This window comes from Nyctereutes procyonoides, unplaced genomic scaffold (assembly GCF_905146905.1).
Source record: "Nyctereutes procyonoides isolate TBG_1078 unplaced genomic scaffold, NYPRO_anot_genome, whole genome shotgun sequence".
NCBI classification, from domain to species: Eukaryota; Metazoa; Chordata; class Mammalia; order Carnivora; family Canidae; genus Nyctereutes; species Nyctereutes procyonoides.
The window spans coordinates 3,887,325-3,908,754 of NW_026575051.1; the positions used below are offsets into that span (position 1 = coordinate 3,887,325).

The following is a 21,430-nucleotide window of genomic DNA, read 5'->3' on the forward strand; positions in this document are numbered from 1 at the left end:
AAGCAAGGAGGGAAGGAGGAATGGTGACTTCATCCCTGAGGATGAGCAGGAATTTACTGGAAAGAGAAAAGATATTTCTGGCGATAGGAACAACATGAGCAAGGACATGGTAAAGTGAAAGCATGTGGTGTCTTTGGGGACTGGCTGTGGGGGAGTAAAGAGGAGACTGACAATGAAAGTGAAAATGAGGCCAGATCGTGAGCAGCTTTAAGCCCCACGCCAAGGAATTGGGCTTCAGGACAGTAGGCAGGGAGGTTTCAGGCAAAGAATGATGTCATATAAGCACTATGAGACACCCTTTCTAACATTAAGATTTTTTTTTGAGGCTACTAAAAATATGTAAAGTTTCCCCTGGCTGCAAAAACATAGAGACGAACATTAATTCCAGGACCCCTTGAAATCACTCCAAAGGCCCCACTGGCCTTGGGTCCAGTTAGGACCCAGTTAGCTCCCAGAGCGTGGGAACTATTCACTATATATATTTTTTTGGATTACCAGGACATGGGATATAGTGGAACCAAGAAGAACCAGTTTGTGACAAAGGACGGTTAAGACTGAACAAAATATGACTCCAAGGTTCCTGACTGATCACCTCGGTGGGGTGTTGTTGAGAAGAATATAAGTTTTGCCTGGAAGATAATAAGATTCAGAAATCTACAAGATGTCTACATGTTCTGTCCAAAAGCAGTTAAAACATAGGGTTGGAGTTCCAAAAAGAATTTGCAGACACAGAGATGAATCTGAACATTGCCATGTACGCTGAACCTACATGGATGGATGAGGTCACTGAGCATGAAGAGGACCCAGCACAGACACTAGCAATCCTGGGGCAAAGATGAAACTAGACAGAGAGAGATCATTCAGAAGAGGAGAAACAAGACGGGTATCATGTGAGCCTAGGAAGATACAGATTTCAAAAAACATTTGGAGCAGGTGCCAAACGACAGAGGGTAAGCTAGTATGAAGACTACGTGGCTGCTGAATTTGGAAACTGGGTAGTCTCTGATTTTCATTTCTCTAGAGTGGAGAAAGAATAGACTAGGTTGAAGAACAAATGAAAAAGGGAAGAAGAGGCAGTTTAGCTTACTCTGCTCAAAAAGTATACCAATAAAGAGTGGAGAGAGGTGTTGACAGGTCCTCAGGTTGGGAGAAGTACACACATTATGCATTATCTTTTTTAGGACTTATATCTAGAGACTCTGAGAACAAGGACTGCCTTTAGCATTCCTACAGCACCTACTAGATTATATAATAAAAAGAGCAGAACTACTAAATCATTGTTTAGAATGCACAATAGATATATATCTATATCTATCTATATATGTATCTCACACACTTCACTAAATTTTAACTAAACTGCTAGTGTAAAAGGGAGAGCACTAGACTGAATCTGTTACATAGTCATTGAATGAAAATCATTTACCTGCATGGGGTGACTGTTTAAAAGAGGCCATGCCTTGTTATGTAATTTGACAGGCTCTGTGAGCAACACTGGGAATGCTGTAAGATATTACCTTAATTCCTTCACCCTGGGCTGCATAAGAACATACTCACCTCCATAGTAGAGTCCTGTAGCAGTGCACATCCGCCACTGTCCCTGATACATTCCTGCTCTGCTGGGGCTGCACATCTGGACGCTGACATCTGCAATCTCCTGGGGCTCTAGCGATCTCACCATCACCATGTTCACATGTCCAAATTGGTCTCCCCCGACATATTTAAGACAAACCCCTGGAGGCCAGGCCTCTGCCCCTGAGTTCAAGCAAAAGAAAAAAACGTTAGGCAATTAGTGGTCCTATGCTGGGTGCAGTTCATTACAAAACTGTAGAAGAGCCCTTTTTCTCTGTCTTTCACACATACGTGAACCTAGCCACATATCCTTGAGCTATAAAATGTCACAAGACTGACCAGAAGGAATTATCAGAGTTAACAACCTCTGACCAACAGTCTATCCCTAAGATAAGGCACATATGACCAAAGCAAGGCAGTTCCTCAAGAAAATGTGTTTTAAGGGACCCCAGGAAAGGCCACCCAACACACCGAATCTGCGGAACCTAAGAATGATGTCTGCGAAGAGCTGTGGAAATGAAGCATAGGCCACATCTTTGGAGGCCTGCTTTCTTCACTAAGAGGTTACTTACACATGTCCATTTTCACTAGAACTTCTTAAGCTAATTCTAAGTAAAAACATATTTGATTGTCACCAGTTTTTCTATCAAGGCAAGCTGATGAAACACATGAGGAATAATTTCTATATTATGTTCTTTTTAAAACTTTTCCCCTGATGTATGACTTTTCCTTCTGGAGTCCTTAACTATGAAAAGACCAAGGTGCAAATGACCCTACAAGTTCGAGAGAGAGGAGTCAAGTGAAAGTTTCATTTTCAGGTTCAAACAAGTAGTGGGGAAAACAGGAACAGTGGGGTGAACTCCCCTGGTAACAACACACTGATCTGTGGTCTCAGAGGTGACGACACCAGCAAGAGGTACCTGCACAAAGAGTAGGAAGAGCAATACAGAGACAAGGCACAGGCAGAAACGTCTTTCCTTCTTTGGTCTTTCCTCCTTTGGAAGTGACAAAGATCTTATTTGGGTACCTCCTCCTGTGTACCTGTAAACTAATCCAAAATAAGCAATCCATATATGGACTAGTTCTGAGAGCCAAAGGGCCACATGGTGACTAGAGGCTATCTTTCTGGTGAAATCTCTCCAGTATACTCTTTTTTACTACAGACAGAAACCTCTATATATCTTTTGGGGGGATACATAAATTCACTATAAAAAATAAATCACTGTGAAAAAATGGACATGGCAGGACTCTAGGTCAAAGCATGCTTGAAATGTAACTCCTGAGAGCATTCTAGGATGCCTCAATACCTTGTTCTCAAAGTGTGAGATTGGTTTTGATATACTCGATGACTTACTATTGAAAAGGGAATCACAGAGAAAGGTAACTACAGCTCTACTGCTGAGATCTCAGTCCCATAAGGAATGGCACATTCTGTGGCTCTTGGATCTGAAGGGGTAGCAGATGAAACAATAAGCACAATGTTTTGTCAGACCCTCTTAAAAACATACCTGCTAGCAAAGTGCTCTCCTTAAGTTAACATTATAAAGGGCAACCACTGCTGGTGGAAAGCTTGTGATGATACCCTGGCAATACATGCAAATTGTTTCTCATTTCTGGAGCCCATGGTCTTGGCAAAAGCGTATTTGTCTGAGGTCAAGAATAGTAGCAGCTGGCATGGAGCACCTTGGAAAATGCCAGTCTCTTTAAAGACCAAGATCCAAGAGAAAAGTTAAGCTGCTATATTAGGGTTGAATTCACAATTATTCTTTCAAACACACACACGTACACACGCACACACCTGTAACAAGACATGTTAGTATGAAAACCCAAGAATGTCTGATTTTGAACTTGTAAGAAAATGAGGAAAACCAAGACTGGGTGTGGGAAATCCTTGGCTGTCCTGCACAGACAACCATAAGCAGCTGAGATGGTCAGAGCTCTCAGCTATGCAAAAGAGGAGTGCCAATATGCTCCAGGGAGACTGCGTTAGTTGGTAAACATGAAGCGATTAACAAATTATGCTGCTACTGTCCTGATCTTTTTTAATATGCCAGATACTCTATTCGTATGGTGCCTGGGGAGCTTGTTGGAGAAAAAAAGTTGCTGAGTTATCCACCATCAACTCTAAAGTATTAATTTACTATAAAGTGAAGAACCAATCATTTACCTTGTAAGAATTACCAATAGTGTTTACTAAGACATTTAGTTCTTACAGCCTGGTAAGTCATGTAACTCTAAAAAGGTCACAGATACTAGTTCTTAACAGAGAAGGAAAGGAAATACTGGTAAGGAGCATGGACCACCAGCATACCTAAAATCTAGATTTGAGAAGTATAATACAACAGACCTTCATATTAAGTCTCAGTTACAAATTGGCTTAATGGAGGGTAGATACATCTAAAAGAAAACAAAGACCAATCTGTGTTTTATGACTTAAGTATCACAAGCACACATTTGATCAAGGCTGTGATTCTCCAGTTATCATGGAATATAATTTTATTCAAAAAAATTAAAAGTAAAAACAAAACAAAAAATCCTGACATATGGCAACTTGAGATGATAGAGAACATGGCAAAAAATGAAATAAAAGTCCACCAGTTCCAGAAAGCCTGGATTTACTAGGTATAAGTGATTACAGAAACAGTTGGAAGATAGTAAGGAACATCCAGAGACCAATGAGGAAGAAGACAAACCTTGATAAAGACCTATTCTTTTTAAGCCCTAAAAGTCTGGAGACTGCATTTCAAATTAAGCTGCATGCGAACAGGGACCTTCATTGATCTTGTCACTATTTTCTTCCTGTACTTAATATAAAGTGACTGGAATATAATAAAATTTGCTGAATGGATGAAGCAGAATTGCCTTTTCTATAGTCGTCCTGAAGAGAAAGGCAGAAATTAACTGTTTTAAGGAGCCAAAAGAAAAATGGAGGAAACAGTTGTTCTTTCTTAAGTTCTTTTCTCAACTCTTATTTTATGTTCACAAACAATAAAGTTGACTGTGAAGCCACTTTCTCATACAACAATCACACATACTTTGCCAAAGTCCAAGAAACACCAGAGTTATAACATACTCAGCTTAACATTCACTATGACTGGAAAACAGCATGGTTGTAAAAACTCAGAAGCTAAAGTATTGGTAAGGAAAACTGTCCATTTTCACCTTGGAGAGGCAGTTTCAAATTTTTACTTTCAATTTTAATTATAAGACTTCCTGTTCAAGTTTCACAAGCTTCTAATACTCTAGTGCCAAAAGTCTGGATCCTGGGATTCTGCATCCATGTCATGAAATGTCTGACTTCTGTTTTTGCATGGTCTGTGTCTAAGGATTTAAACAATATTAAAAGTTGAATTTTAAACAATGTGTGACATTTATCTTCTTTGGGGAAACTGCTGGGACAGCTATATCCAATTCCTTTACATCTCATCTGTTGTATATTTGAATGCCTGACATGCCTGAAACATGACAGCAGAGAGATACCATGAAAATTATTTATGAAACTATTTCAGTGAGCACTTCTCTCGTGGAGAAGGTTATGAATGAAAGTAAAAGAGCCAAAGGAGAAATAGCTAAGGCCTGCCCTATTTCTGTTACTATATTTCCAGGAAGAACTTGGGCCAGATTAGGATGACGCCGATGCCAGTACACGTGCATGCTTTCCCTCTTTAATATCTATTACTTAGTTATGGAAGGTCAGTTTCTCCTTAATCGAATGGAAAGCATGCAGCTTATAGATACAAAACTATTTTAAAATGGATGAACAATTTCCAAAAGGATAAAAAAAATCTTTGTGTTCAAAGTAACCTAAATGATAAAAACTCCAGCCAACTGTTGCCCAAACTCTTCAAAAGGTGTTCAGGCACAAGAACGGCCTTTCAAAGAACAAACAATACAGACCCAGAGGCTGTTTTAAACTGGAGTTACCATGCAAAAGTAGGCGGAAAGAGCAGCAAGCCCCACCAATACAGATTTTCTCCAAGTCAAGGTGAAAGAAAGGCAGGCTCTTTGGGGTTCTGATCTGACATTTAACAATTTTATATCAACCCCTCCCAATTCCCCATTAACTCAAGGAGCTGTGTGGTAAGTGAATGGATGTATCAAGAGGATGTTTGACATACAAAACGGTTTCTGCAAAAAAAGAGTAGCTCAAATATTTCAGTAGTACTCTCAGAACTTTTAATATTTAAAAACACTATAAAGAATTCACAGCAAGCCAGACCATTTTCAGTAGTTTCACTAGAAATAAACAAGGTCTTAATTTTTAAAAAAATAAAATTTAATTCATGAATAAGCTTCAAAAGCAGTTTTGAGCAGCAACTAGCAGGTTTTAGTAATTCAAAGAAGAAACATGATGAACAGAAGCTGAACTAAAGAGACTGTTTTAGGGGCACCTGGGCATCTGACTCTTGATTTCGGTTCAGGTCATGATCTGGGATCAAAGGATCAAGTCTCACATCGAGCTCTATGCTCAGCACAGAGTCTACTTGGGATTCTCTCTCTCTTCCTCTGTCCCTCCCCATGTAAGCTCATTCTCACTCGCTCTAAAAAATAAATGAAATCTTTAAAAAAGAAATTGTTTTAATACTTTTAAAAGCCCACAACACTGGGACGCCTGGGTAGCTCAGCAGTTGGGCATCTTCCTTGGGCTCAGGGTGTGGTCCTGGGAGCCAGTCCCACATCGGGCTCCCTGCAGGGAGCCTGCTTCTCCCTCTGCCTATGTCTCTGCCCCCTCTCTGTGTCTTTCATGAATAAATAAATAAAAATCTTAAAAAAAAAAAAGGGCCTACAACATTAAGAAATGAAAGAAAGAAATCAGACCAATAAAAGGGAAAGAAATCAGGCAAAAATAATTAAGCTTTGAAAAAAAGCTTAATTCTTTTTTGGAAAAAAAAAAAGAATTTCAAGAAAAACAGAAAACATGGCTATTTTCCCGTACCACCATGTGTCCCTCAAACCAACAATGCCCTACACAGTTACAACCAAAAGGGAAAAGAAGCTAATGAAAATTTTATAAAGCCGTGGATATCTCCAGTCATCTACAACATCGGGTCAATCCGGATTATACACTGAACTTTCATCCAAAGGAGAGTTACTCCTAAAAAAGTCAGAAAAACTAAGAATAAAACTTTGGTACATTAGTTAGTATATAAAATGCTAGCTTAGTCAGTCTTTCCCCATCATAAGAAAATTACAGTACAAAGAACTTAAAAGTAAACAGTCAATAAAAGGTCACTTTTACAGGTTTATTTGAGCCCTGAGAGTTTTTTTTATCACGTCACATCAGATCACCTTGCTAGACAGTTTCCCCACATACACAGATTTTTAGCTAAATATGCCTTCTGCCAAGATTCCCAACTCTCAGAATTTCTCTGTTAAGTCCTCAGTAACAAGGAAGTTAAAGCGCCCTGATCTAGTCAGCCGCATGAATAACTACTGCATGAAAAAAGCAATACTAACCCCACTCAAATTTAAAGTCATGAGAAAAGAATTTAACTAGCAAAAGGAATAATTAACTGTTACCAGACATATACTCAGATCCTATTTTCAAAGAACTATCGCTAACTTATTTTTAATTTTTCTTAAAGTCGGCAGTACATTACAACAATGCTTCAAAAAAATTTCTCAATCTTTCCATCTTTCCCATTCTGAGCAAATGTCCACACCTCTTACCCTATTTTTCAAAGTGGTATTAACATTTCAGAGAGATATCTCAATGAAATTTCATAAAGAAAAAAAAAGAAATTTCATAAAGAATCATCCCTGTGGTTTCAAAGAAATTAGCTTTCAAAAGAGCAGATGCTCACAGCTCTTTCTAACCACCTTGTTCTATTCAAGGATGTACCTCCTCTAGCCTGCTGGAAAGAACTGGAAGATTAATTAGAGCAGAATTAAAATGACAGAGTAGAACTGTACAGGTGGAGATAATACTACCACCACACACAGGCTTAGTTGCTGGTTATCAAATGAATACTGAATTGTTTAGAGGCCATCAAGACCTGGGGAAAAAAAAAAAAAAAAGAAAGAAAAAGATCTAAATCATTTTTCCTGATCCAGGGCAGGGGACATTTCATTGATTTCTCGTCATCACACCAGTATAAAAAAGCACTACATCAGGGTGCCTGGGTGGCTCAGTCAGTTAAATGTCTGCCTTCGGCTCAGATCATGATCCTGGGGTCTTAGGATCAAGCCCTGCATTGAGCTCCCTGCTCAATGGGGAGCCTGCTTTTCCCTCTTCTCTGCCTCTGCCCCCCACCCTCCATTTGTGCTGTCAAATAAATAAACAAAATCTTTTAAAAAAGTACATCATATATAAGAAAAAGTTCAGTTACAAAAGTACATAACTTAAGCTAAAACATTTCCTTATTTCTTTTACTACTAAAAAAAAAGAAAACTGGGCAATGAAGAATTGACCATTATCCATTTACCAGAATTCTGGATCCGCCATGTTTTTATAAATTGAGTATCAGGAGGTATCGACTCCCCTTCTCCTATGGTGACATCTTCAACAAATGACATAGAGGGCACACTGATGTTTGGGCTCTCAAAGTCGTAATAGGCGCCAATTGCTGCTTGTAGGTTCCTACAAACAAAAAGAAAAGGCAAAAGACTTTACTTTAGTCCTGGCCAGAGTATATGATCCTGATTGTCAAAATAAATGAAAAAAGCCTTTTTCTTAGGGTTTGGTATAGAACTTAAGGCTCCTGGTATATAAATCTTCAGAGCCACTGATTCTGGCTGAGGAACGCCTGGGACTGATAAACTTATGTGTCACTTTCCTCCTAAGGTGTGCACACAAAAAGTAAGAAACATTAGCTCCATCAGCAACATCTCCTCTTACCCACAAGGACAGCAAGTATGGGTAAGGAAGTCAATTAAGAGAGGGCTCCTCTACACCTTTTGACTGGAATTCAAAAAACCCCTCTATTTTAAAAGACATGCTAATTATTTAATTTTTTGAAAAGGTAACACATGCAGATAGTTTAAAGAGTTTTGTAAAATGAAAAGTAATCACCTTGTCTCTTCTTTCCTACACATACACATACACACACACATTAACTGCCCATATTACTTTCTTCAGTAACCTTCCAGAACTTCCTTATGAATATACAAGCAAATGATATATATTCTTACTTCTCCCCCTTTTATACAATTAGTGGCATATTATACACTTCCCTTTGCTTTATTCTCGTGAAGATATTCCCTGTCAGTACATAATGAATATCCTGTTTTTAATAGCTGTATCCACTGTACAGATACATCATTATTTATGTAACCAGTCCACTTGCGAGTTTGTTTTCAGTCTTTAGTTCTTCCATAAATAAGCTTAAACACATATTGTTTTTATAAACATGCAAGTGTATCTGTAGGATAAATTCCTCTAAGAGATAGTGCTGGGTCAAAGAGTATATATTTGTGGTTTTAATAGATATATCCTAAACTTTCCTCAATAAAGTTGTGCACTTACTGCTCCCATCAAGAATGTATCAGAGTGTCTATTTCCCCATTTGCTCATCAACAGTGTTCATCCAAAGTTTTGGATTTGTGTCAATCTGATAGGTAAAAAATAAGATCTCAGTGAGCCCTTAAAATGGTTTTCTCTTGTTACATAAAAGGTTAAGTATCTTTTACATGTTTAGGAGCCATTTGAAGTTTCTGTTTTAGAACCACCATTTTGTAAATGTTAGTGTTCTTTTTAATTACTCATAAACCCCCTTATGGGGATCCCTGGGTGGCGCAGCGGTTTGGCGCCTGCCTTTGGCCCAGGGCGCGATCCTGGAGACCCGGGATTGAATCCCACGTCGGGCTCCCGGTGCATGGAGCCTGCTTCTCCCCCTGCCTATGTCTCTGCCTCTCTCTCTCTCTCGGACTATAATAAATAAATAAAAATTATAAAAAAATAAAAAAATAAACCCCCTTATGTCAGAAGGAACTACCAACCACACAAATCGAGTCCCTAATTAAACTGAAACACATGATTGACAGCGGGTTCATTCAAGCCAGAAACCAAAGGCCACTAAGGGTTATTAGTTTAAGCAAGCTGTGTTCATTAGAGAGACCAAAGAAATTGCTAGTAATTACATTAACTGCTCCTCTTAAGGTCTTACTTAAACTAGTGACATCATCTCCAGTCCCCACAGTAGACAACAATACAAATTGAATTTTTCTAAACATAACCCAACCATAAGCCAATGGATCCAGTGGGTTGTTTTTTAATTATGCATAAACATAGCATGAAAAAAGCTCCAACAGTAGTATACAATTGTTCAACAGACATATTATTGACAGCAAATATTTTCTGCTGGGGGCCTGCCTGTTCCTCCAGGTGTTTGCAGCTGCCAGAAAGGAAGGCTATATTTAGAGCAGCTGCCTCAGGTCAAGACTCACGCAATGGTGGCCCGTGATATTAGTCAGTAATAACTAGAATTACACCACTAACAACTGCCTGCCTGTTGTGTGTGTACTAGATAAAATTTACATGGAGCTGAGCTGGGCCAGGGGCCAAACTCCCTGTTTGCTTGACTATTCAATAGGAAGGCTTGGACTTTAGTCTTCCCAGCAACTTCCTTCTCTAGCTGACTGTGATGCAAAATGAGTAATATGTGACTGGCGAAACTTGGGGACGCCCAGCCTCTACCACCCACAAACAGGCCATAGGAGTGTATCTGAAACCAGCCATACACTTAGGAATCAGGGAATGAAAAAATGAAATGTAAGCCCAATTTGCCTTTTGTTCTTCTAAAAACTCTTCATAAAAGCTATGTGTCTATCATTTTATAAAGATAATTTTCTGCTGCAGGAACTTCAGGAAACAGCCTGCTGAATTGTTTTCTGTTCACTTGGCTGTAAAATATGCTTGGGAGGAAGAAACTATTTGTGCACTCAGGACAATTGCCAATTCTCATCCCCAGCATGTATCATATTTCACCACTTGGCTCTGCCTGGTATCAGAAAGGACTTCAAGACCACTCCAGTAGAAACATAAGCACATTCAGCTACCCTACTGAGACAGAGCTGGCCCCCTCCTCAAATCCTGTTTCACACAGCCCAACTCATCCCATGGCCAAGCCAACAAAACTACTTATTTGTACCTGTATTATATAGGTAATTCATCCAGAGAAAGATTAAGAAGCACTTTTAAAGCCCAAAGTGAAACCAAAAGTAGTGAACTGGACTTCTGGCAGGAAGCAGGAGTGGAGGATGACAAAGCAAATTAATTTCCCAAGTACAAGGCCAAGTGTGGACTTCAGCCCAATGCTGCTCTAACCCATCCGGCAGGTACACAGCTTAAAATGTGGGTACGCAGCTTTTTGGCACTTAAACCACTTATATCACTGCCTTGCTGGGCCAAGCAATGGCAGAAATAGACCAAACAGCTCCAATTCAGTGTGAGAACAAGTAGATATGAGAGCATGTATCCCCGTTCAAATCAACATACTCAGTTATTATTAGCCAACAAGAAATTCTACATGAAATAGAGCTGGCTGAGGAAATGGGAAAAGGAAGAACACAGAGTCTGTATTCAACCCAAGCTGAAAGTTTAAACTTTCAGGTTCCTCCAGCATTTTTGCTTAGAAAAAGTCTTTAATCTGATTTCAGATAAAACCAAGAACACCCTAAAGAACAAAGGAAGGCAGTGTAACTGAGGAAAAAGGCACAGGCCAAGATGATGGTGATGGCTATGAATATGCTTAATGCCACAGAACGGTACACTGAAAAATGGTTAAAATAGTAAAATTTAAAATGGCTCTGAGGCAGCTCCTATGCCTGGCTGTGGGGTTTTGAACAAGTGGCTAGGCATCTATGTCATTTTACTCATCTACAAAACTGAGTTTTCTGTTATCAGAAGGCTGGCTTATATTACAAAGTTGGCACGATAAGGTTGGCTGCAAAGACTGTATGAGACAATGTGTGTAAAAGCCCTAGGGCTGGCATTCAACCAATATTTAACTAATATTGAGCATTTATCCACATGCTAAGCACTCAAACAGAGACTAGGGGACAGAACAGATAGGAAGACAGGCAAGGACCCTCTACACAGCTTACAGTTTAGCAGACTTCAACAAACAAGGGACATTCAGAAAGGGTAACTCCCAACTGTCTCTCACACTGAGGTAATCTATCAGCCCAAGGCAGCTTTTCCTACTGAGTGAAAAACGGGCTTGGTGCACAAAACAGTCTCTACTGCACTGATAATCAGGTTAACCTGATTCAGAGTAGAAAAATTTGGTGATGTTGATATGTGTTCCCTGATGAAATGCAATTTTTAACTCAGAAGCAATACTGTCCAACATTAATTTTATAGAGGAGGCTACAAATCCAGTAACAAGTAAATAACCTGTCTCATGCTAGACTATCAATTAGAAGATTTATTCAAAGACATAAAACTTCACTTACCTAGAACTTTCCAATTATCTAATAACCTTCTGAACACCTGATTTTCTTAAGAACATAATAATTACCATCATGAATTTTTTTTAAGATTTTACTTATTTATTAACTTTAAAGTAAATAAAGAGAGAGCCCGTATGAGTGGAGGAAGGGGCAGAGGGAGAAAGAAAGAATCTCAAGCAGACTCCTCACTGAGCATGGAGCCCAATGCAGGACTTGATCTCATCACCCTGAGGTCATGACCTGAGCCGAAATCAAGAGTCAGACACATAACCAAATAAGCCACCCAGTCACCCCCACCACCATGAATTCTATGAACAAATTAGTTGTAACCCTCCCTTAAGCTGAATTATGGCCAAGTATCTAATCCTGCAAAAATTCACAAACACAGAACATTTATTTTTGTACTATGTATACATATTTAGGTCAGATTACTGATCTTATGAGGAAAAATAATCTATTTGCTGAATGTATATGAGTAGAAAAGAGTTAAGAAAATCAGGAAATCAGAATTAAAGAGGGAATGTCAGAAGACTAAGAATTAGCTTAGATTCTAAGGAAAATAAAATCAGATACCTTCTCTTTCTGTTCTCTGAACAAGAATTCAAAAAGATCCAAATTATTTATGGGTAGAAAAAAAAAAACTACCCAAATTTTGGACACAAATGAAAATGGGAAATCAGAATAATGAACCGAACCAGTTAAGCACAAACAACAGCATCTTTGGGCTGTGAGCCATGATTATTCCAAACCACAAGAAGCTTCTCTCACCTCTGGACAGGCTGCTGCTAAGGCCACAAGCCCAGTGGCAGTCTCTGATGTAACTGAAAAACCAAACTAGAAAAAGGATCAGCAAAATAGAGAAGGTTCTTACTAGGGCTTTCCAACATTAACTCGATAGGAATCAAATGTGGAAGACCAGAAAGAGAAGTCAAAAAATAAGTACTTGTGACTATATGAAGAAACTGAGAATTTCATGAAACGAGAAAGATGACTGCAGGTAGGCAACAGGAGATGGGCTGAAGAAAGCTCAGTATTTTTAAACCTAAAAAATAACTCAAGGAAGATACTATTTAACATGTTAAGATTGGTGGGGTAGTGGAAGAACTTGTGAAAAGTTTCATCAAAAGGAGCAAGTTCACACCAGCATTCACCCACTTCTTAGAGCCCTAGTAAGTTCAAGATCATTTCTTCTCTCTTTTTTTCCTGGCTATTTATTGATCCATTAATTTTATTACTTTTAGAACTGATCCTTCTAACTAGCATCAGTAGTTATACTTTTTCCAAAAAGAAAGTAAAGAACAAGCATGGGCCATGAAAAGGGAAGGTGGATGATTTTTTTTAAGTTTTTTTTTTTTTTTAATTCATGAGAGACAGAGAGGTAGAGGCAGACATAAGCAGAGAGAGAAGCAGGCTCCCTCTGGGGAGCCTGATATGGGACTTGATCCCAGAACCCCAGGATCACGACCTGAGCCAAAGGCAGATGAGCCACCCAGGCACCCAGCACTAGATTTAAAGGGATGTAACCACCAAACACAACACATGGTCTTGAAGTCCTTGATTGAACTCAGACTCTTTAAAAACACAAAAGAAGGTTATAAAAGATACATTTGGGGACAACTAAGGAAATTTAAACATGGACTAGATATTTTTTACTAGTAAAAAATTTTTGTGAATTATCTTCATATCTTAGTATGTGGTTATTTAAGAGAATGCCTATTTTTAAGAGAAGCATGCTGAAATCTTTAAGGATGAAGAGTTGTGATGTCTACAACTTTCAAATGATTAAGAAAAGTTTATACAGAGAAAACAAATTATGACAAAAATGTTTACCACTGTTGAATCTAGGTAAACACTACAATCTTCAAAATTTTCTGTAGGTTTGAAAAGTTTATGATAAAAAGGCCAATGGAAAAAAGAGAGAGAGAAGGGGAGAGAAGGTATCCTTTTGTCCTGCCACTGGAAGATACCCAGAAAATTCAGTGAACAGAATTACTGCAACTATCTTCAGAACATGAAGAGATCTACCAGGAGCCTCAGGGGACCTAATTAGGATGTGGCTGATATACGAAGGGTGACCATCCAGAAAGAGGGAAAAATTGTTGTGTCCTTGAAGATATAAACCACTAAATTAAATCTGGCAACTCCAGAGCCATGTTACATTTGGGTATTCTTGTCATCTTGAGATAATTAAACTGGCTAATTGTTTAAAAAAGCAGATTCTAAGGACACAGAAAATTCAACACTGGCATTGTAGAAGTTTGGTATCTAAGTGCCTTTGGCTAATAGGTCATAATCAAACGACTTTTCCTTTTTTAAAAAATTGAGGTGCGATTAGCATAGCAAAATTAACTACTTTAAAGTATATAATTCAGGGGCATTTAGTATTTTCACAATGTTGCACAACCACTACCTCTCCAGCTCCAAAACTTTTTCATCACCTAATACCTATTGAGAATACCCTATACCCGTTAAGTAATCATTACTCATTCCTCCTTCTCCCTATTCCCCCCTATTCCTTGGCAACTATTAATCTTCTCTACGAATCTGCCTATTATGGATAACTTAGATAAAGGGAATCATACAATATGAGACCCTCTGTGTCTCGCTTCTTTCACTTACATAATGTTTTCCAGATTCATCTCGAATTGTAGCATGTTAATCAGTATTTCATTCCTTTTAATGGCTGAATAATATTCCATATGTACACACTACATTTTGTTTATCCATGCATCTGTTGACGGGCATTTGGGTTGTTTCTACTTTTTGATTATGAGTAATGCTGCTATGGACATTTACATACACCATCTTTGTGAGTATATGGCTTCATTTCTTTAAGTATACACCTATAAGTAAACCTGCTAGGTTATATGGTAATTCAATGCTTAAGTCTTGGATGAACCACCAAACTGTTTTCTATAGTTGCAGAACCATTTTACGTTTCCACCAACAATGTATAAGTGTTCCTATTTCTCCACAACCTTGCTAACACTTTTCTTTTTTTCCAATTATAATTATCCAATTAATTATAGTGCAAACTGATATCTGATGGTTTTGATTTGCATTTCCTTAATGATTAATGACCTTAAACATTTTTCCTTGTACTTTTTGGCCATTTGTATAGTCTCTTCAGAGAAATGTCTGCTCAAATCCTTTGTTCATTTTTTGACTACGCTGCTTACTATCCTGCTGCTAACTTGTAAGAGTTCTCTACATATTCTGGACAGTAGACCTTATCAAATAGATGATTTGCAAACAGGCTGGTTTTTCTTTTTCTTAATAATAATGTCCTTGAGGACACTAGTACCTGAGTGGCTTAGTCAGTTAAGCATCTGACTCTTGATTTCAGCTCAGGTCATGATCTCAGGGTTGTGAGATTAAGCCCTGCATCTGGCTTCACCCTCAGCATGGCTCTCTCTCCCTCTGATCTGCTCCCTCCCCCGCCAGCTCATACACACTCTCTCAAATAGATAAAATCTTTAAAAATAATAATATTGTCCTTTGATAACCAAAAGCTTTAATTTTGATGAAATCCAATTTATCTAGTTTTTCTTTTGTGACTCATGCTTTTGTCATCAAATCCAAGGTCATACAGATTTAACCCTTAACCCTCTCTGCTTCTAAACAGCTTATTTTAGCTTTTATATTTAATATTTTTATTTATTTCTGAGGGAAAGCATACATGCACACAAGCAGGGGGAGGGGCAGAGGGAGAAGGAGACTCCCCGCTGAGCAAGAAGCCCAATGCAGGATTGATCCCAGGACCCTGGGATCATGACCTGAGCTGAAGGCAGATGCTTAACCACTGAGCTACCCAGCTTTTATATTTAAACCATTGATCCATTTTACTTACTTTTTATATAGGAGTAAGGTAGGGGTTTAACTTAATTCTTTTGCTTTGGTTATCCAGTTGTCCCAGCACCACATGTTGAAGAAAATCAAACACTTTTAAGAGAAAAAAAAGCTGGACAAACTCTTGGGTATGGGTGGAATCCTGCTCTATTTAAGATCCTAGCTCTTGGTGACACTTACAGGACAAGTCCAATCAACAGTGTGAAGCTCAGATTTGGGAAATCAAGTGGGAGAACAAGTTGAGACATGCATGGCACCTCATTCTTAAGTATGGTAATCCTTATGCTCAAGATCACCCTAAATGGTATTTCCTGTTCCCACCAGTTTCTAGGACTAAAGGAAGCAACAACATGTATCTAAGGATCAAACTGCATTATAAGCACTAAGTTTTTCCCTCTCTGCCTATCAGTATAGAATATTTACTCATTTATTTTTTGACTTATTCATGATTGTAGGTACTGAAAACATAAAGATAAATAAGACAAAGTCTTTGCAAAGTCTATTAAGAAAGATTTGGGAACAATTAATCACAATTCAGTGTGATAAATGTCAGAGGAGAAATATAACCAACAACTATGAAAGTACAGAGGAGGAAATACCTAATTCAAACTAAGGCATCGAGAGAAAGCTTCATCAGCCAGGTAGTATCAAAACTGATAGACTCATTAATCACCTAGAGGAGAAGTAAAGGGGCAGTTAGATGGAGAATGTGCAAAGGCACACAGATGAAGAAAAATCACCAATAAAGTCCTGATAAGAGACTGAAGTATTGCAAAAGTAACAAACCCAAAATGCGTCACAAAGTTAAAGTGAAATGGGGCTTCCTCCATCTCAGGCTGGGAAACCTAGCAGTCCTTGTTGTAGGTATAGCAAAACAGTTGGTTACACTCCATATGCACTGCAAAGCTACATGAAGTTTAGGAGCTTTGGACAAGAAAAAGAAATTGCTCACAGAAGTTTGTGCTAACCTCAGTAAGGTTCTGCAAAACAATCCAATCTGCAAAACACAATCCAGCCCAATCCAGCCTACTAGAGAGCTGTGACACATAAGACAAGAATATAACAATTAAGCAAAGCCCTTTCTGCTAAAGCCAGAGATCCAAAACCTCTAATGGTCAAATAATTACTTTGCTGAATTTCAGCAACTGAATTCTTTGTGCCACTAAGAGACTGTGAGACTCTGGATAAATACAATGTAGACAGCCCCGTTCAGAACACTGAGGTGTTCTGAAAGGGTTCCCCTTAACTGCCATCCCCTCTCATCATAAAGTATTTTTTAAGATTTTATTTATTTATTCATGAGAGACACAGAGAGAGAGGCAGAAACATAGGTGGAGGGAGAAGCAGGCTCTCTGTAAGGGAGTCTGATGTGGGACTCGATCCCAGGACTCCAGGATCACGAACTGAGCAGAGGCAGATGCTCACCACTGAGCAACTCAAGCGTGTCCCCCACCGCCCCCCATCATAAAGTATTATCTGACAGAAATGCAGCTGGGGAGGGGGGACAATTATTCAGGGCTGACTCCATAGAAGACTTGAGAAAACTCTAAATCCAGAATTTTTCACCTATGCCCTGAGGTAGAAAGATAAGCAAAACTAAGGAGAATTAAACCTGGTCCTAGTTACTCTCTTCAGCAATCTTAGAGATGAAAAAGCCTAAATACTACTGGAGTTGGTTATCAAAGGGAATGATCCAATATGAAATAGGTGAGCAGTGGACTGCAGTTTTAAAGGAGTCTATCAGCAGGAGGCTGTAATTATTATACTCCTGGTCAAACCCTAGGTCCAAAAGGTTGCATCTTATTGGAAGGGGAAAAAAGCTAAACCAGCATGGCCCTCATAAAAGGAACAATCTTCCACTCTGTCCTTCTATCCCCTGTGCTCCTCTCAAGGGTGGTCCTGAAGAATATCAGACATGGGGAATCTTCTGGGGCAAGCCAGGCTAAAGCCTTCAATCCTCTGCCAGTGAAATGAGTTAACAGGGGACCATGAAACTTGCTGATTGTATTATACTGCTCCTGCCCTGTAGAAGACAGTATATGCTCTGTTTTCTTCTGCTTATATACCCCAGGTTGAGAATAGTGCCTGACACACAAAAGGTGCTTAATAAATGAAATAAACTAGAAACCAAAATATAGTATTTTTCCTTTCTCCTTTTTATCTGGTCTTCCTCTCAAGATTATATACTGGGACTATATGACAGAGGCCAGAGGAATGACGAGAACCAAAAAAATCTATGAGTTAGGGGTGCCTGGGTAGCTCAGCAGGTTAGGATAGGCATCTGCCTTTCAGCTCAGGTTGTGATCCTGTGGTCCTGGGACTGAGCCCCGCATCCAGCTCCCTGCTCAGCAGGGAGCCTGCTTCTCCCTCTCCCTCTGCCTGTGTTGTCTATCTCAAATAAATAAATGAAATCTTAAAAAAAAAAAATCTATCAGCCCACAAGCTGCAGGATCATGCAAGTGTTTATCTGGACCAATCAAGACCAAACTAGGGAAAGCAAAGCTATCATCCTGAGACCTTCAGCTGGTGGGATGGGGTACCTTTGAAGGTAAGTCACCATGTGATAGCTGGACCTGACTAGGTAGGAGTCATCTCCCATTGGGGAGGGGAGATGAGAGAATCTGTAGCTGTTACTTGTTTAGCCAATGGCCTCACTTCCACATATGACTCCTTAGGGACAGAGTGAGGTCACTGCACAGTTAACAGAAGGGTGAGGGCACCCTGGAATTTGGAACCGAGAGTTTTCCCCATAGTGTCTGGGCTGCAAATGACACATCTGGGAGCTTCTGACAGTGATGGTTTTCTTCAGCAGAGATAGAAGACCACTGAAGACCTACACAGAACATACATAAAAAGAAACCTGAGGGGGTGCCTGGCTGGCTCAGTGTTGGAGCATACAACCCTTGATCTCAGGGATGTGAGTTCAAGCCCCATGTTGGACGTGGGGCCTAATTTTAAAAAAGAAAAGAAAAGAAAAGAGAAAGAAACCTAAGATATTTAAAGTCCAGTTTTTCCTAAAGCCCAAACACATTCCAGTCTTTGGGTTCTGTGTAACATAGCGACTTCCTTAAAATACCTCCCCCCACTCCAACACACACATCTTTAGCATTATCTAGTCTGAAGTGAGTTTGTTACCTGCAACATAATAGGCCCAGATTAAGTCAAAATTACATAGTGTGTCCAGGGATAGAATCTGTATGTAGGGGCAAAGTGTCTGTTATAAGAGGCAGAAGAGGAGCTGGAAAGATAAATTAAAACTCAATTCAAATCCTGTAATCCCACATTTGGGTATATATATATCCAAAAGAACTGAAAGTAGAGTCTCAAAGAGATATGTACACATCAATGCTCAGAGCATTATTCATAACAGCCAAAAGGTAGAAGCAACGCAAGTGTCCATCTGAACAGGTGAATGGGTGAATAAAAATGGTATATGCATACAATGGAGTGTTATTAAGTCTTAAAAAGGAAAATCTGTCACATGCTAAAACATGGATGAACTTGAATTACAATAAGCCATAACAAAAAGACAAGTACTTTATCATTCCACTGATATGAGGTATCTAGAGTAGTCAAATTCATAGAAACAAAGTAGAAGGATGACTAACAGGGGCTGATGGGAGGGGGGAGATGGAGAATTACTGTCTAATGAGTATAGAGTTTCAGTTTTACAAGATGAAAAAGTTCTTTTTTTTTTTTTAAGATGAAAAAGTTCTGAAGGTTGGTTGTACAACATGCTTAACACTACTGAACTATATACTTAAAAATGATTACTATGGTATGTTTTTTCACAATTTTTAAAAATTTAATTAGTATGAAAACATTATGTTTCATTGAGAAATTTGGACTTCTAGGGGTGCCTGGGTGGCTCAGTCAGTTTAGTGCCTGCCTTTGGCTCAGATCGGAATCCCAGGGTTCTGGGATGGAGCCCCATGTCAGGCTCTCTGCTCAACAGGGAGTCTGCTTTTCCCCCTCCCTCTGAATCTCCTCGCCACCTGTGCTTTCTCTGTCTCAAAAAAATAAATAAAATCTTAAAAGAAAATAAATTTGGAGCTCTAAAAGCAAAGGAGAAAAGCTAAAGGTTTAAAAAAAAAACTTCATGGAAATATAATTTACATAGTATAAAATTCACCCATTTCAACTGTAAATATAATAATTTTCTAGTAAAGTTACTGAATTATAAAACCATCACCATGTTTTAGAACACTTTCATCAACCCCAAAATGTCCTACTCTCTGTAACATGTAAAAGTTAAGGTATATGAATTAAGGCTGCTAATCAGCTGACCTGAAAATGGGGCAATTATCCTGGATTATCCAGGGGAACTCAATGTAGTCACTTCTCTAAGAGAGGACTGAGGGAACTGGAAGAGAGAACCAGGGTGATAGCCACATGAGGACACTCAAAGCATGCTGGCTTTGAAGATGGAAAAAAATGAGACCATAAGCTGAGGAATGCATGCAGCCTCTGGATGCGGGAAAAGGTAATGAAATGGATTCTCCAGCAAGAACACAGCTCTGATAACACCTTAATTTTAGCCCAGTAAGACCCATTTTGGACTTCTGAACTTCATAATTGTAAAATAATAAACTGATATATTTTTAAACCACTAAGTTTGTGATATTACAGTAGCAAAAAACTATGAATGGCTGGCTATTCGTCTTATTATTCTTTCTCCTTTACTATATATTTGAAAATATTCATCATTAAAGAAAAAAAACTATGAATATGAAAGGAGACTAAAGAAAGATCACAATAAGGTACTGAGTCATTTCTTTCATCATAACTCTGCTTTCAAGAACTCAACTAACCATTAAAGATGTATATTTAGAAATAACTCCCATTTTTCTGGCCCCCAAATTAACAGTCATGAATAGTTCCTGAAAAGGTAACAATCACTAGTTTCAGCGCTAACTGAAATTTCTGAAGATACTTAACTAGAACAGCCCAGAGGAGACACGAAAATGTATGATATCCGAAAAGTCCCAGAATGACAAACAGAAATGGTGATTCAAAGATAGACAAAGCTATCTTCATAAACAAAACATCTGTGGTTTATTGTTATTCACGAAACTTTCTTTGGGACATAATTTTAAGTAGCAGTTATGAAATGATCAGGTAAATTTATAAGTAAGTATGGTTTTCAAAAGCATGTTTACCTAACAGGAAACTTACAATACGCCAGCAGTGGTCAAATGTGTCTTATCCTGTAGCCTAGTCAGAGAGCTAATACTAGAACTTATGGGGGTTTTATTTTTAAAAAAGGACAAAGGGCCTAGAGGCTAAATTGTAAATATTCTATTCTCAAATCTAGTTGTTGTTTCCACATACAAAGGAAAATGCATGAACTCTGAAGAGAAATACTACACATCTTTTTATATACACTATTGATTAAAATGCTCTATACCTAAGGGTCTTGCCTTTGATATATTTTTTTAAGATTTTATTTATTCATGAGAGAGACACACACACACACACAGAGGCGGAGACACAGGCAGAGGGAGAAGCAGGGTCCATGCAGGGAGCCTGACATGGGACTCGATCCTCGGTCTCCAGGATCATGCCTTGGGCTGAAGGCGGTGCTAAACCACTGAGTCACCTGGGCTGCCCAACCTTTGAG

The 21,430-nt window shown here is 38.8% G+C and overlaps 1 protein-coding gene across 1 annotated transcript in view; it reads right to left on the reverse strand.

Annotated features, from left to right (window-relative positions):
- The window catches only part of ILRUN (inflammation and lipid regulator with UBA-like and NBR1-like domains), a 94,497-nt gene that overhangs the window by 49,986 nt on the left and 23,081 nt on the right, over window positions 1-21,430 (reverse strand). Inside the window, exons 2-3 of the mRNA XM_055330218.1 lie at window positions 7,995-8,149; window positions 1,555-1,752 (exon numbers count right to left, since the gene is read on the reverse strand). Of these exons, the coding sequence (XP_055186193.1) occupies window positions 1,555-1,752; window positions 7,995-8,149 (353 nt within the window). The remainder of the gene's footprint in view (window positions 1-1,554; window positions 1,753-7,994; window positions 8,150-21,430) is intronic.